The 17102-nt window shown below is 37.9% G+C and overlaps 1 protein-coding gene across 3 annotated transcripts in view; it reads left to right on the forward strand.

Moving 5' to 3' along the window:
• Nucleotides 1-17102, forward strand: part of FAP (fibroblast activation protein, alpha) — a 73389-nt gene that overhangs the window by 32372 nt on the left and 23915 nt on the right. For all 3 annotated transcript variants that reach the window (XM_011991006.1, XM_011991005.1, XM_011991007.1), the window contains 6 exons: nucleotides 1693-1737; nucleotides 8577-8681; nucleotides 8780-8850; nucleotides 11114-11167; nucleotides 12862-12986; nucleotides 16985-17032. In XM_011991006.1, coding sequence (XP_011846396.1) covers nucleotides 1693-1737; nucleotides 8577-8681; nucleotides 8780-8850; nucleotides 11114-11167; nucleotides 12862-12986; nucleotides 16985-17032 — 448 coding nt within the window. The remainder of the gene's footprint in view (nucleotides 1-1692; nucleotides 1738-8576; nucleotides 8682-8779; nucleotides 8851-11113; nucleotides 11168-12861; nucleotides 12987-16984; nucleotides 17033-17102) is intronic.

The raw sequence follows: 17102 nt of genomic DNA on the forward strand, positions 1-17102 counted from the left end.
TTTATGGCTAAAAATAATAAATCCAAAAAGTTTCACTATTTTTTCCAAGTCTTATCTTACTTGTTCTCTCTGAGGCATTGGCCTATCCCTATAAGAGAAAATCCAGACTGTGTTCTTAAAATTTGTTATTCCCCTGCCTTTTATGACAGTACACCCTCTCATGGTTCTCCTTCTGCTTCATTGACTGTTCTTTTCCTTTCCAGCTCTTCTTCTGACTTCTCTAGAAATCTTATTATTCTCCAAGTTAATGTATTTGCAAGGTAGGCTAACTGCTGTAACAACAACAATAAAAACCTCCAATCATTCAGTTGGTTAATACAGTAGAAATTTATTGCACATTCATGTAACCATCCAATAGTGAGTCCAGGTAAGTGGGGTATGGTGGGGGTTGGGGAATGGTGTACTCTGCTCCATATAGTCATTCAGGAACCCAGGTGATGGCATTTCTGCTAACTGGCTTCCAACACTATTCAAAAGTTGGTCAAACCTGAGCATCAACATCCAGTTGAGGGATGGAGAAAAGAATGAAGGATAATGTAAGAGAGGCTTTTATGGGCTAGGCCCAAAAGCAACCCATTTCTATTCACACACCATTGACTAGAACTTATCAAATAACCACAGTCAACTGAAGGAAGGCTGAGAAATACATTTCCTAACCGTATCCCTAGCAAAAAGAGGAAATGGTCTGCTGATTATCCTGCTGTCTGTCTCAACTCTGTACTTACTCACTTTGGGTAATTTTAATCTATACCAGAGTTTTTTGGTATACTTGCCAATAACTCTCAGACTTATTTCTGAGGATTTGAACTTTTCAATATGCATGGCTTCATTTTCTCTGTTCCATTCTCACTGCCTTGAGCTTGATTAGAGTCTTTATCACTCTTTTCCCAAACATTACAATAGCCTTCCAGTTGGTCTCTCTACCTCCTTCCCTCTTACCCACTTTTAGTTTATCCTCTGCATCATGTTCATAATTTTATTTTCCAAATTGTGAATTGGAAGACCTTCAAAAGATTTACCAAACAGGAGAAATTGAAACTTTTTAGGGTGCCATAAAGTTTCTCCAAGATCTTGCTCATAAACATGCATTCTCCTTCATCTTCTAACTCTTTCCTGTAGTCACTCTCCACTCAGCCATACTGAACCATCTGTTGGGTGACTAAGCTGGTCTGGTCTCTATGTTATTTATTTTACCTAGAATGTTCTTCTTTTTCTAATTATTTGTCTAGAAAAGTCTAGTCATTCTTTTAGGATTACTAAATGTTTGTTCAGTAAATAATCAATTACATTATGTTAAAATATAACCCAAAATAAGATTCAGTGCAAATTTTAAAATTTTAGCTACTTCATGGGACCCAGAAAAGAAAGAATTTAACCTAAACTCCACTGTTTTACCTACACCACATCAAGTGGATTGTGCTGGGCCTCCATAGATGTTGTGATAATTCCAAGTCACTGCCTCATGGAAGGTTTAGGCATAATTATTAAGGATCTGCAATAAAATTACCCATGTATATACAACAGTGCTGTTATATGAGAGTTTTAATATTGTCCTTTTAAACTCAAATAAGTTAGTTGACTAGTAATGGTACACTCTGATCAGGCAGCTTAACTGTTTCCAAATGTCCAGATTATATTTAGGAAAAAAATGTTCTCCTAATACTGTGTTCGATGTGATCTTTTGTCTTTTAGACCCAGGAGCATATAGAAGAAAGCAGAACTGGATGGGCTGGTGGAGTATGATTTTGCTATCTTTTTCCTATGTAAATTTCAAATGAAATTTGACAGATTCTTAGCTATCAAAGGACTATTTGCAATGTACCCAAACTGGCACTACTTATTTTCATAGAAAAAATAGCAAGGTATAAAACATATAGGTAGTGATCTCTTGAGTGATTTTGTGCCAGACAATTTCAATGTCCATCTTTTTAGAATTCTATTGAAAATAGCTCATACTCCTCACGTTCCAATTTTAAGTTTGTCAACTGAATCCTTGATATCTAGAACTAATATTACTTTTTAAACAAATGCAATATAGATCATTTTTCAAAAGTAAACAAAATCCCTGATCTGTTAAAATAATCTTAATAATTACTAGCCATCTGAATCTAAAAAAATAAATACATTGGGTATCCTTGTAATTTAAAGACAATCTACCTCTTATTAAACTTCATATAACATGTACTAAATTTCATATATGTCTACTCCTTCCAGTATTTAATGATTTGGTAACAAACAGGGAAACGTGTGTTTTGTTTTTTGTGATCATTTATATTTGGAAGTTTAGGATAGATTTATTCAATAATTGATTAGGATTTTTAAGGTAAAAATGATGCTTGAGGTAAATACCAATTGTATTTTATATCATATATGAAGAATAAAAATTAAGACAAGAGAATAAGTGAAGGTTAGTAGATGCTGCCACTTACCACAAACACGAAATTCAATTCAATTAGTATTTGAAGACGAAAGGCTACTTCTCTAAGATTTGGACGCATTATGCAATGAAAAAGGAAACTCTTAAGACCTGGTTTAACACATTAGCTCATGATCCAAGGACAAAAAAAAAAGTCAGAAATCAATTATAAGAGGATAAATTATATAAAAATTTAAACTTAAATTGGCTGGGAAAAAGATAAATTGTAAAGTGATAATCTTCAAATATTAAAAACTCTTAATTGTACACTTTTCTGGATCCAGTTGATTTTGGCTTACATGTTGTTTAATTTATACTCTGTGTTTAATTAAAGATACTGCAGTTTTATTCATTAACTAGGGAATAGTTACTTTATTTATTATATATAGTAAATGTAAATTACATTCTGTGGTAAAAAGATAATAAAGATAAGTATGTAATTCAGAAAAAAAAAAAAAAACCACTCCTATTTGAACTCACTTTTTCTACTGTGCTAAATATCACAGGAAAAAAGAGTAGTATTCAGTGAAAGAAAAGTATTCTCTAAATTTTATGGATTCTTAATCAATCTGAATCTCTGACTCTCACCTTTCAGAAAGGTAATTCTTAGATCGGTATTTGAAATTTTGAGGAAAAAAAGTTAATCTACCAATCCACTCCCATTACAAATATTTCTAGTAAAGAATGAAGAGAAGAAATAATGCTGGAAAATATTCTTTAGTCATGTTCTCCAAGATGATAATATAACTAGATTTACTGTACAGTTATATGAATAATGTAATTTTATAATTATATCAACAATGATACCAACAACCCTTTCAAAGACATTATCTTGAGCATCTATACACATTTATTTTGAAAATGCTGCAGTGTTCAAAACACTCTGAAACACTTTAGAATGCATCTTTTGAAAGCTCATATTTATAAGCATCTTCAGCATCTTATATTTAAAAATCTGTATTGCACTAACCTTGCATTCTCATCAAATTGAGCTGAATGAATGAATGAATTGCCTGCAAAGCTTTAAAACTTTTTATTTCCCTCCCGCGACGGAGTCGCACTCTGTCGCCAGGCTGGAGTGCAGGGGCGTGATCTCCGCTCACTGCAAGCTCCGCCTCCCGGGTTCACGCGATTCTCCTGCCTCAGCCTCCCGAGTAGCCGGGATTGCAGGCGCCCGCCACCACGCCCAGCTAATTTTTGTATTTTTAGTAGAGACGGGGTTTCACCGTGTTAGCCAGGATGGTTTCAATCTCTTGACCTCGTGATCCGCCCGCCTCGGCCTTCCAAAGTGTTGGGATTACAGGCATAAGCCACCGCCCCCAGCCCAGCTGTAGAACTTTTTTAAAAAATACCCTCAGTGTCAGGAGATCGAGACCATCCTGGCTAACACGGTGAAACCCGGTCTCTACTAAAAATACAAAAGAAATAGTCGGGCATGGTGGCGGGCGCCTGTAGTCCCACTACTCTGGAGGCTGAGGCAGGAGAATGGCGTGAACCTGGGAGGCGGAGCTTGCAGTGAGCCGAGATCGCGCCACTGCACTCCAGCCTGGGCGACAGAGCGAGACTCCATTTCAAAATCAATCAAACAAACAAACAAACAAAATACCCTCAGTGGAGGCACATATGCCTCCTTTGAGAGAAGATGAGGTCCTTACACTAAATCAAAAGTCATTCCCAACTAAATGGCATGAGCCACCGTGTCCAGTCCAGCTGAAGAACTTTTTTGAAAAAATACCCTCAGTGCGGGCGCATACCTCTCCTTTGGGAGAAGATGAGGTCCTCGTATTAAATCAAAAGTCATTCCCAACTAAATCTAGAGAGTAAATGAGTTACTTATCTGGGACTTGTGATTTTTGTGCCAGATCATTTTAATATTCATAGTTTTATAATTCTATTGGGAGCAACTTATTTTTATATACTAATCTCAATCTCTTCACATGTATTCAATAGTCAGTAAAACTTCTAAATTCCAGAAGACAAATTATCAAAAATTATTTGCAATGATTGTTTTCAAGAGTTTAAGTTTACACTCTCCCAAAACACCTGCTTTAAATGGATTATTAATTAGCTTTTGTAAGTTCTGACATGCCTTTTGAAAAAGTCTGGCCACAATTTTGTATAGCCATAACTCATATGTAATAATATATTGTATATTTAATAGCTTCCTTTGACCTATAATGAAACTAGTGGCTTAATAAAATTAACCAGAAAAAAACTAGAAATGTGTATGTATTTCAGACATTCGTTCAAGTAACATTTATAGGGTCTTTAGATAAAGTATACATGCTAGTCATATTAGTATAAATTTTAAAAGCTATTTTTGATATGTGGTTTCTTTTGAACTTGTCAGAGATATTTAAAATGGAAAAAGACTCTCAGAAATCACCTAATGAATTAGAAAAGGGAGATTAAATGTCTAGTAAAAAGTAACTGGTCTGTTAGTTGCAGGCACAGAACTAGCAAATAGGTTTGCTGAGAACTTTACTTACCACTTTTTCCCTCCAGCACTGGCACATCCAGTCTCTTAATTTAGGATTAAAAACTTAATTTCTTTTTTGGTATTTAATCAGGAAAAATAACAACAAACTTGCTTTTGAAACATTTTTTGTTTTGTTTTGTTTTGTTTTTTTGCTCTGTAGAGAACAGACAGAAAAGTGAAGAGTTAATCAAGGGAACCTAGTGCTTAGTTCCTTAAATTTGGAGAACAAGCACTGAAGGCATTATGCTTAGACTGCAAAGTCACACCAATTATTTTAAAATAATTTAAGCAACACACTACACCTTCTTTAGGCAGCTGGCAAAATCCCTTGGTTCAAAAAAAATGAATTTTCTTCCTGATGCTTGAAAGCTTGTGCTTTTGATTGAATGTGCACTCAGTTTAGGGCATCCGCTTTAGGTCATTTAACAGCTATGGCAAGATATTACATGGCAGTAAATAATCTCACCTTCCAGGTAAAATATTTTAAATGGCTTTGCACTTCATATAGAGATGAGTAATCTATCAAAAAATCTAAGCATGATAAAGAAACCAGTGTAAGGGCCTCATTAAAACTGAGGACAACTTAATGTGGGTGCTTATCTAGGGTCCAGGTATGACTTGCAAGAAGCACTTAACTCGGAACACTTTATGGGCCTAGCTCTAGCAAAATGAATGTGGACATATTTCACACTCTCTTTACCTCACCCAAGTTACCTGTTCATCTAAAGCAGCTGTCTTCAATGTGTGCAATGAAAGGGGAGAAGATAACAGTCCTTGCTTATCAGAAATATTCTTCCTGTTTGCCTGATTCTAATATCTTAAAACATAATGCTCTGCCCTGTTTTTTTTTTATTTTCAATAAAAATGAGATGTTAAGTTTTAATCTAGAACAAAGCTCCTTCAAAAGTCCTTTACTAACTGACTGCAGGCTTGCAGACAATTTTTCTTTTTACTGTGGTACCTTAAAAAATGTTGTGACTCAGGTTTCATTTTAGTAATTAAGGCAATGTAGAACCAAATTTTGTGTTTCACAATGAGGAATAAGAAGGAGACATAGGCTGGGTGCAGTGGCTCACACCTGTAATCCCAGCACTTTGGGAGGCCAAGGTGGGTGGATCACCTGAGGTCAGCCTGACCAACTATAAATTAGCTGGGCATGGTGGTGCATGCCTGTAATCCTAGCTACTTGGGAGGCTGAGGCAGGAGAATCACTTGCACCCGTGAGATGGAGATTGTGATGAGCCAAGACCATGCTCTTTGCACTCCAGCCTGGGCAACAAGAATGAAACTCCATTAAAAAAAACAGAGGAGACATTGAAAGAGGTTACTAGTATGTATATTATCATTTAGATAAGAGGGTGAAATTTCATTCTGGAATGAAAGAAGGATTTTGTCAAACACTTATAGTAATAAAATTCTACCCACAAAATTGCTAATCAGAGTTTTCTATTCCTGGGCCTCTTGGTTATAAATTTCACTTGGAAGCATTAGTCTCAATATGCAAAAGCCTACCAAGATTGGTCTTATTATTAATGAAACTAACGCAGGAATCATGTAAGGAGGCAGCTGTTTCTCATTATTGCATTTTTTCATTTTAAAGAAAAACTTTAGACAAGTTAAAAGTAGTAGAGTTTATTTGAACACAAACAATTCATAAATCAGGCAGCACTCAGAACCAGAAGAGGTTCTGAGAGTTCTGTCCAGCAATGTGAGCTGCCACCTTTTATAGGCCAAACGCAGAAGCAAGGTAGATAAATCACTGGTTGGCTACACTAGGAATCAGCCTTATTGGGTCATAGAGCCATGAGGCATCTACCTTATTTGGATGTGGTGTGATATGATGGCTGCCTATGATTGGCTGAAACCCTTTTGCTGGACTTGTAGTTATGTTTTGGATTGTATACGTACTAAGGTTGTGTTTCATTATATAGGAACTCAAATTATAGAGACAGCCTCAGGTTAATGGCCTTTTGCTTATTTGATTTAACTGATTTATTGATTCTAGGTAAATGTGGTAAGACTTAGGGTACTGTATTTGTTTCCTAGGGCTGCTATAAGTTATGGCAAACTTTGTGGCTTAAAACAACAGAAATTTATTCTCTCGTCATTCTGAAAGCTGGAAGTCAGAAATCATGGTGTCAGCAGAGCCATGCTCCCTAGGAAGGCTCAAGAGAAGAATCCTCCCTGTCTCTTCTGGCTTCTCATGGCTCCTAGAAATCCCTGGGCATTCTTTGGTTCACAGCCGTATCACTTTAATCCCTGCTTCTGTCTTCACATAGCCTTCTTCCCTGTATCTCTCAGTGTCTCTTTGTGTCTTCCCCTCCTATGAGGACACCAGTCGTTAGAGTTAGGGCCCACTTTAATCCAGTATGAGCACATCTTCAATTTCTACCTTGATCACATCTGCAAAGACCCCATTTCCCAAATGGTCACATTCTGTGGCTTCACGTGGACATGAATTTTGGGGGAACTTAGTCCATTACAGACATCATATCAAATAAGTTGTATTTTAATGTCACATGATTATAATTATTTCGTGAGAAATAATGATCAGTTGTATCAAAAAGGCATCAAATATGGGATCATCATTAAAGGAGCCTACAGTGACTTCCCCCGCTCTCTTCTTGCTCCACAATGGGTCTCACGTTAGGTCTCACCAGGATAGGTATTTTAGCTAAAAGATACTGGTAGCTTTTTGTTGCTGTTGCTTGATACAGTTCTTATGTGGAGGGATACCAACTAGAGAGAGCTGGCTTTAAATCTGCTCTGCATGATGTAGAGTAGCTCTTTCCTCATGTAATTCTTTTAATGATTTGCCATCATTTCACCAAACAATGACCAATGGAGAAAGAAAAGTCAGCAAATGTAAGACAAGCCAATTAATTTTTTAATGGGAAATGTATGAAACTACTTTCAAAAATTTAGTGTAAGAACATTTGCAGAATTTCAGTTATCTCTATCATTTAGAATGTTGAAGTGTGACTTGTTCTGTTTCAAGGCACACTAAAGAGCCTAGCGTGCCTGAGGTAGTTAAGTGGTTCCCAGCAAGGTCTGCGTGGGGTTACCGGTTAGAGGTTAAACTAGGGCATTGAGGACAGTCTGCAGTCTGCTTCTTATGCTCAAGGAGTAAACCTCTCCCAACGTAGGCAACCTTTTTCTCTCAAGTCCAGAAGCCCCTCCTCACCATTAAAAACTGTGGCTGGCAAGTCATGATGTTTTCATCTTCAAAATGTCTTCACTGAATGATTGGTATTAGGTGCTTGGCATCAGACAAATCAAGAATTAAAAGAGGTATAAGTCTTAACGAGCATCAGACTGTGGTCAAATACCTCATTTGAAGTTTGGTTTGGTTAAATATCAACATTCGTTTGTGATTCTTCCAACTCCGTTTCAAACCACATAACCTTCGACTTAGAAATTTAATCAAATTAAGCATCATGAATCCAGGGGTATGCAGTAGCAGCCAAGCAGTAGTTGGGATGTTCAAGTGCCTGTTAGAATCACTACATAAGCTGTTTATCTGAAAGAATGAGATTCCAGAAGTGAATGACAGAAGACAGAGGAGGCAAGACATTCTGATTCCTCTAACTATGACCATACATCGCTTTTATATATTAAAACAAAATCTATGGTTTTAGTTTGGTTTGTCTTTTGAACATAACCTCTGTTAATTTTTTTCAGTTCTTTGTTTCAACACCAGTTTTCAGCTATGATGCCATTTCATACTACAAAATATTTAGTGACAAGGATGGCTACAAACATATTCACTATATCAAAGACACTGTGGTACGTTCCTTCCAAGATTTATCTCCTCAAAGATCATTCACTTGAGGTTGCTCAAATAACGCTCGGTTTCACACAACATAATGTTTGTCTTTTTATAGGAAAATGCTATTCAAATTACAAGTGGCAAGTGGGAGGCCATAAATATATTCAGAGTAACACAGGATTCACTGTAAGTATTGCACGAAGCGCGATGCACCATTCAGGTTTTAATTGGCACCGATGGACGTAAATGATACTGTACCAACTCTCTTAGTTAAGAAGATTTTTGTTACTCTATAATTCAGACAGTTGTGAGTTCATTTACAATTGTACATTTTAAATAACTAGTCAAAATGATTTTCTTTTGGAGAAAAGTCTTCAGTAGGTGATAATTTCTCTTCTGATATTTGGTAGGTAATTATATAAAAAGTATACAAATTTTAAGATAATAACTGGTTCTAAAGGCAAATTTTACCCTTCAGCACTTGAAGCAATGAGCAAGTTTCAAAATTCACTGGAGGGCAGCCCATAGATATGGAGCATCTTTTGTAGTGATTCATTGTTATATAAGTTGAACATTATTATTTATAACAGCTATCATTTATGGAGCAATTACTGTGTACCAGATACTGTAAAGTAGAAATGGTTATCCTAAGTTTGCAGATGAGAAAAGGGATACTCATAAAATTTAATTAACTTGGCCAAAGGCCACAGTTAGTTAGCAGCAGACTAAGATTCAATCCTAAAGCATTAAATCTAAGGCTGTTATTGTTAACCTGAACATAGGACTGCTTTCTTACAGTTCTTTCCTCTTCAGTCCATTCTGCATACTATTTAAATAAACCATCTTCAAATAATCATTTATGATAAAACTGCTCTAATCACAAAAGTATACTTTCTTTCTATAATTTCTAATACAATCTGCATCTCGGGATCCTCTCTTAGTGCTGAAAATCTGCCCGCTATTAGCTGAAATTCTAGGAGCAAAAAGGTGAGGACCATTAGTCCAGGCTCATGGAATAAAAGCCTGTCAGAAATCTATTATCAATCTTTGGAATTCTTTGAAAGGAGGGTAAAGGTGTTTGGACTTTCTTTGGAGCAGCCATTAAAATCACTAGAGTAAAGGGAAGGGACATGCTCAAAACTGGTGGGAGATTCATTTCAGACATGATGTGTTGAGGAGGTGGGGAAAAACTGAAGGCGGAGAGCCCCAGCTCTGGTCATAAGAGACTTGGACTAGAATAGTGGCAATGCAGTAGATGCACTGAGGACAAAACTGCACCTCCTTCTTTGTTTGCGTCCTTAGCACTTAGCACAGCGCCTGACACAGAGGAGATCAACACACATTATCTAAATGGAAGAGAGAGCAGAATAGACAGTAAAGACAGATGGAGGCTAAACAGGACTGGCGAAGGGAGACTGTCTGGGAAAAGAGAGAGAAAAGAGACAAACTGGACCCAGCTGCAAGGGTTAGAGAGGGAGACAATCAGGGAAGCTTCCACATAACAAGGAAGTGGCAGGGGGCTGCTGGGGAAAGATCCTGAGTCTTTTATTCACAGATTGTTTGAGATTATGTGGGGAGGGCAAGGGAAAGGGATGATGGGAGTCACGCAAAGTTACTAAAGATGCATAGAAAGGTGTTAGTTTGGGAGATAAATTTGGTGCTATAAACAAGTTGTATTCCATTGCTTTTTTCTTCTACTTGGTGCTAATAAGATTTTCAACATACCTAGGACAGAGTGAGAACTGGACTGCCTAATTGTCCTGAGAATTCAATCAAACTTCAGTTATCCCAAACTTTTCACATTCGTGGGGGGAGAATAATGACAGTTTCTGATACTCAGATGAACATACAGCAGAGTGAAAACCACGTCATGAAACTGAATTTCCCACTTCATGGCTATTTTAAGACAGGTTAGAATCAGAACCTGGATACTTAAGTAACACGCATGTTCTCTTCTGACTTGTTTTACATTTGGCTAAATTTACATGCCCTGGTGTGGTATCCAGTGTGATATCCTCAATTTGTAGCAAACCTATCTATTGACAGGGTTTCTATAAAATAAATTCAAGGTATGTTCAGAATCACAGATAAAATTAAATAACATAGTACAGAGAAACAGGTAAACTGTTCTTAATCATGGAAAAGGAAAAGTATGATATTAATACAATTTCCTAGTTAATTTGCATGGCTCATAATGAATCAGAATATAATATACCTGTAATAAAAACAGTATTCAGCATAATTGAATCTTCCTCTGATGATTTGGAAGTCAGAATAAACACGCAAAGTTCAGGTTATTAACAGCAGTTATTTGTGTACCTAAGCACCAATTAATAAATAGTTTCATTAGATGAATGCTTACCTATATTGATACTATATTCGTATTAATACTAACAATTCTATTATCACTTATTTATCAATACTTAATAATTTCTGAATATATTTTCAGGTTTTATTCTAGCAATGAATTTGAAGATTACCCTGGAAGAAGAAACATCTACAGGTAATTTATGTCCATTCGTTCTGTTATTTCTGTATATTGACATTTTAATATAAAAAGTCATCATCTCCAGGAGATGGAAAATATTTTTAAATTGTGGCACTTAATATAATTATTTATGAATTGAGAGAAAACATTTGGAGAATGTTGTATACTACATCAGTAAAAAAACACACACTCTCAAAATGTTAGCCAATTCAAAGTATTTGTTTTCAAAAGGAAAAAACAAGAAATTCTAATGCTCATATAAATACTAAATACTATTTTGGTACTAAACACTTTAACTACATATAGTTAAATTGAGGACATTTCTTTATTTAACACACATTTGCTGAATACCCAGTATGAACCAGGCATTGTTTTTATTCTGATAATATGTGATTTCCTTCACTCTGGCTCACTTTGGCACCACCCATCCCTGTCCCTATATTAGTGCTTAAATTCAGTCCAGTTGTCCCCTTGATGACTGAAATGGTGCCCTCGACAGCCCTTTCTGGATGTGGAAAGGAAAGCGATAGTTACTACATGCCAGTCGTCTATTATATGCCAGGCACCTTTTAATCTGACTTACATATGTAATTTCATTTAATTCCTACAGCACTATGAGGCAGGTAATGTTGCTGGAGCCAGGATTTGTACCTGGGCATGCTGGTCTCTGAGCCCTTGCTGTTAACTGCCTGCCTAATGTTTCCAAGGTCACACCCAAATAGGGACATATGCTAACATATTAACCCTAACAGAGGAAATAAGAAATTTGCCCTCTGTCATATTTCTCTGTTCCCTCCTGGATCGTGATCTTACTTTATGCGTGAAGAAGGATCACTCTCTGGGTCCAGCAATGTCTCTGGCCTGGCCACTCTCTGCCATGCCCAAGGCAAAGTCAGGGACAGCAGCAGAAGAAACTCAGAGGTGGCACAGGAGACCCTGACAGCCACCATGGGGTCCTGACCTGTCCAGACCCTGGCATGACATCATCTAAACTCCTCCACATGGAATTCTGATTCTGAGGGTGTAGGATAAGGTCCCTGAGTTTGTGTATTGAAGCCAATCACTCTGTTCAGGAACCACACAGATGACTCTGCAGAGTGAGTGTGGGGGCAATGTGGGCAGGACAGATTGGCTTGTGTAGACTGTGTGGAGGGGGCATTCCTAGCCTGAGTTTCCACGAGCCCAAATTTCCTGCTGAAAGGAATGAAGGCACAGGAGGCACTTAGAATTGTCATTTCTTATTTCTAATTTGCCTATTATTAATTTACCCTTCCTGATATATGGTAAGAACGGGGACTCTTTCTTGGTAATAGTGCCAGATTTTCCTTCTATGTTTTGCCATGGGGTGGAAACAGAGAGATAGGAAGATGAAGAACTATGCATTCCCAAGCACTTTGTAAAGTGTAAAAGATGAATGGTTATGGGAAATGACTACCTCACTGCCATTTGAGGTGTTAGATATTTCTCCCACTCCAGGGAAACCACATAGGGCTTCTTCCTCAAGGTTTGTGCCTATTAAGGCAAAGATGGATCAAAAATCAAGCTACATCAAAATACTGTGATTCCCCTTTACTTTAAATGATATTGGCAACAGAAAAATAGAGTGGGTTTGATGTCAATATGTAAATTAGTCACTTTACATGGAGTAGTACATTTTGATAAATACAATCTCAAAATTTCAGCTTAGTTTTATTTTCATTTCCCTCTAGAATTAGCATTGGAAGCTATCCTCCAAGCAAGAAGTGTGTTACTTGCCATCTAAGGAAAGAAAGGTGCCAATATTACACAGCAAGTTTCAGCGACTACGCCAAGTACTATGCACTTGTCTGCTATGGTAGGTAACGGACCTCACACAAGCACACCATCCCCACGGGCATTGTTGTCATCCTCCTCACCTCTATCTGATCAATTCTTAGCTACAGTTAATGAGCACTTGTTATATGTAAGAATCTTATCTTGTGTTTATAGAAAAAGAAATGAAAGGAGGATAGGAGGGTATTATTATCTTCACTTTTTTGCAGCTGAGGAAACAGAGCTCGGGGAAACAGAGTAACTTGCCAAAGGTCCACACTGCGGCTAAGCATCAGCCAGGATTGAAGCAAGGGTCTGTTGCCTCTAAGTCCCATGCTCTCAACCACCGCATTCCACAGCACTAAGATTGCATGCAGAGGCAACCTACCAGCTAGGCTTCGCAGGATTTGAGCAATAGCAATAAAAGAAATGTTCTCTGATAAAATGGTTGCTGGACTCTCGGCCCCCTTTTCCCAGAGAAATATCAAACTCTCACAGCCAGGGGAATGGACAAAGGCTTAGAAACCTGAGATCCCCACCTCGGAGGTCAATCATTCCTCAAACTGTGATTTCAATGGGGATAGAAAATGAACCTTTGTCACTCAAGATGTCCTTTCTAAATCTGGAAAACATCGTGAGTAATACATTCAAATATAACAAGCCATAAGTAAGAAAATCTACGAAACATTTCCTGATTGTTTAGGACATACGTACATTTAATGAATAATTTCTACCCATACAATTTTATTTTATACACAACCTTTTATCTATATCTTGAGCATGTGGCAAACAATAAAACAGGTTAGGTTAAGAGGCCAATATAGATCAATGAAATATATTGGTGTCTAAGTCATTATGGAGATTTGGAAAACTGACTTGGGAATCTCTAATTCTCCAATCTCTGTCACCTCCCCCAGCTTATTCCTAATTTGGAGCTGGGAGTTAGAGTACTTGGAAAAAGGTATTACAAAATGTATACTACCCTCCTATTTTAGTATCAGTTCCCCTGGTGGGGCTATGTGGCTTAAAGAACAAATGGAATCTTTGGCTGCTTGATATTCCGGTTCAGTTGCAGAGGCCCTGAAGATCCCATAAAGGGAACCAGAGTGAAGGCTACCCTAACATGCCACTTCCCTCAGTCCAGCCACCTGGCCCCTGAACCTGAGCTGCAGCTCGTTTGACTATGTGGACATGAATAAGCATTTTAACCCAAATGCTCCCTTCAAGATAGCACAAAGATGTCAGTTTGAAATAACACTTTCATAAAATGTTTGGTCAGTGGCATCTTTGAAATGTCAAGAGATTGTTGTTCATGACCATATGTGCTGATTGTGGTTACTGACATTTAAAGGTATGCATTAAACGTCCCTCTCAAGTTCTATGCAACATTTTTCAACCTAAGCTATGTATTTATGCAACATAGATTGAAAGCTTACATGCCAGGCACATAGTATCATTGAGCTAACCATACTGAGTCATCTGTTTATCTATCTTTTTCTTCTGGAAGGCAGGGGCTACTTTCTTTTAATCTTTGTATTTCTAAGACCAAGAAGAATGTCTAATACATAATAGACATTCAATGCTTGTGGAATTAACATAGATATGAGGTAATATTGCCGTCCCTTGCAAAGTCTACAAAAAAACTGGTTTTATACTGATGTATTTGCTGATGAATGCATCAGTGACACTACATTTACATCCATGCATTTATATGTGTATGCATTCTGCATTTGTATAATGCTTTAATGTTTTTGGAAGGCACTATCTCACATTTTATATTAGTTTGTCTTCCTAATATATACTTGAGCCTGTGTGCCCACTGAAGAGATGAAGAATAAAAGCCTAAGCTCTCATCAAAAGTTGGTGGAAGAGTCCTTTCTAGAACTTGAATCGCCTGACTTTTCCACCACTCACTCTTCCTCGGCAGTATGGTAATTTCCCATTTAGCAAAAAATATACTGTGTGGGAAGCATCACATCGTCTGGTGTTTTTGAAGCTCCAGTAAAATGAGTCACTGCGCCATCATAGGAAAAACCTTGAAATCTTTCCCTTCGGGACTAAGAGTAAAGCCTCATTATGTAACTTCAAACTCTCCCGAGGGATGGTTAGTAAGTCCCAGATGATAGGATCAAAACAGGTAAAACCATATCGATGATGCTGATGGAACAAAAGCATGCAAGGTAGGCTTCTCAAGGATTGATGTTTAGGCCACTAGGATCACACCTTCCGTCCAGTGTCAAATGCAGTCAGTCATTTATTTATCTCATTTTTTAGGCAAAAAAAAAAAAAAAAAAAGATGTGCAAGTTTCCGTTATTGAAACTACACACCCACGAAAATTCCACAGGGTAGATGCTGGTTGATTAGACTCTAGAAATTTATATTCATGTCTCATTTCTTTGCACTCTGGCTGAAAATATAATATGTGTGTTTGTCCTTTTTCATAACTTTGATGAAAAACTGGCCAAAATGAAAATCTCTGCAATAACATTCTATAAAATTCTGAGATTCCACACAGGAACTTTTGGGTCTTGAGGGAGCCTAATAAATACTATCCTTTTTCCTCATTTCCAAATTAGACTAGGATTCAAGCAGGAAACCGAAATATTATCTTTATTACTTGTAAAGGCTAGTTGGAAAATGTGGTAAAGCTGTGTGGTTTCCCAATATTGCATCCCAGAATTATATTTACACAAATACGGGTATGACAGGGCAGCCACCATCTTCCTCCATGGGGCTTGGCACTGGCACAGGTACAGCACCGAGGAACAGATCAAAAGCATGTTCTCTGCAGGCAGAAAGATGCCAGAAGCAAGACAGAAGGAGCTACTCATACCCAAGTCTTCTCAGAACTCTACAAAAAATTCATTTCTCCTCTGCTTTGCATGGGCCAAGCATGCTACTCTAATGGGTTCCCTCCACATAGAAGGTAGCATCCTCACCCTATCTTGGGGGGGGCAAATGAACATGTACCTCCAACCTCCACATTTGTTGCTTTTAACCTACTGACGGAGCAAATTTATGCTTAAAAGATTTATTTCCAGACATTATTTGATCCTGTATTTCAAGTAAGGAATAATTCGTTTTTAATTATTTGTATATCTTGCTAAAAATGGCCAGTTTCTGCATAGAGAAGCTGAATGCATGTTGGAATATGTAGTGGACACTGGTGTGCCAGCCAGACCCCTTCATCCCCATCTTCAGGACTGACTCAGTCATTTCTTCAGCTATGAGAGTGCTAGTGGCTGACAGCTTACAGCTGAACAGCCCCCTAACCCTAACACCCCCCAACACACTGGAGTTTTCTCTTCTCCCAGGCCACATCCAATGACTGCTCCATGCTAGGGGGTAAAGGCCGGCCTTGTTGCCACATTGGAGACGATTCTACAAGCCATCTAGGAGTCTCCATGTGACAGCAGTGACATCTACCTTCCTCCCCTGCCCCATTCTTCCTCCTCTTCCCCCACAAGTGTGCATCCCAATACCACCCCCACAAACCTCCTTCCAGGACTGCTTCCCAGGGACCTGCCACAGCATATTTTAAAAGGAAGTGTATCTCATATAGATTTCTGCATGTATTACCGCATGGAAGAAATACTAGATTTTACCCATCTCAATAAGCTGAACATTGAACCAAGAAACCAGATTGAAAATACAATCTGGGTACTGGTGAAGGTTGTTTGATAATAAAGACATAGCCAAAACTGGCCCAATACAGCATGACATCTTCCCAGAAGGCCATTTGTCACTGCAGCTTCTGGGGTGCATTTGTGTAATTAGATATTAACGATTCAGGATTAGTCTTGGAAAAGTGCACAGGCGAGGCCTCTCTCACAGCTGTTCTTTGAGTGGGCTTTGATCTCATGTATTGTTTAAATGTAACTTAAAAGTGATGTTTTCTTCTCTGTGGGGAAAAAAATAGCTGCAGAATTAAAAGATGTACTGGCACTTGACACTAATCACAAATACTACCAGCAGCCCGTCTTGAAAACAAAGTGTTATTCTAACACTAAGCCATGATTTTGTTTTCATCCTGCACACAGGCCCAGGCATCCCCATTTCCACCCTTCATGACGGACGCACTGATCAAGGTACTCTCTCTTGCATGCTGTTTATCTTGTCTCAAGTAATCCTGAACTCTCTGCGATGCTCCACAAGAGA

This window comes from Mandrillus leucophaeus, unplaced genomic scaffold (genome assembly GCF_000951045.1).
Source record: "Mandrillus leucophaeus isolate KB7577 unplaced genomic scaffold, Mleu.le_1.0 Scaffold389, whole genome shotgun sequence".
Lineage (NCBI taxonomy): Eukaryota > Metazoa > Chordata > Mammalia > Primates > Cercopithecidae > Mandrillus > Mandrillus leucophaeus.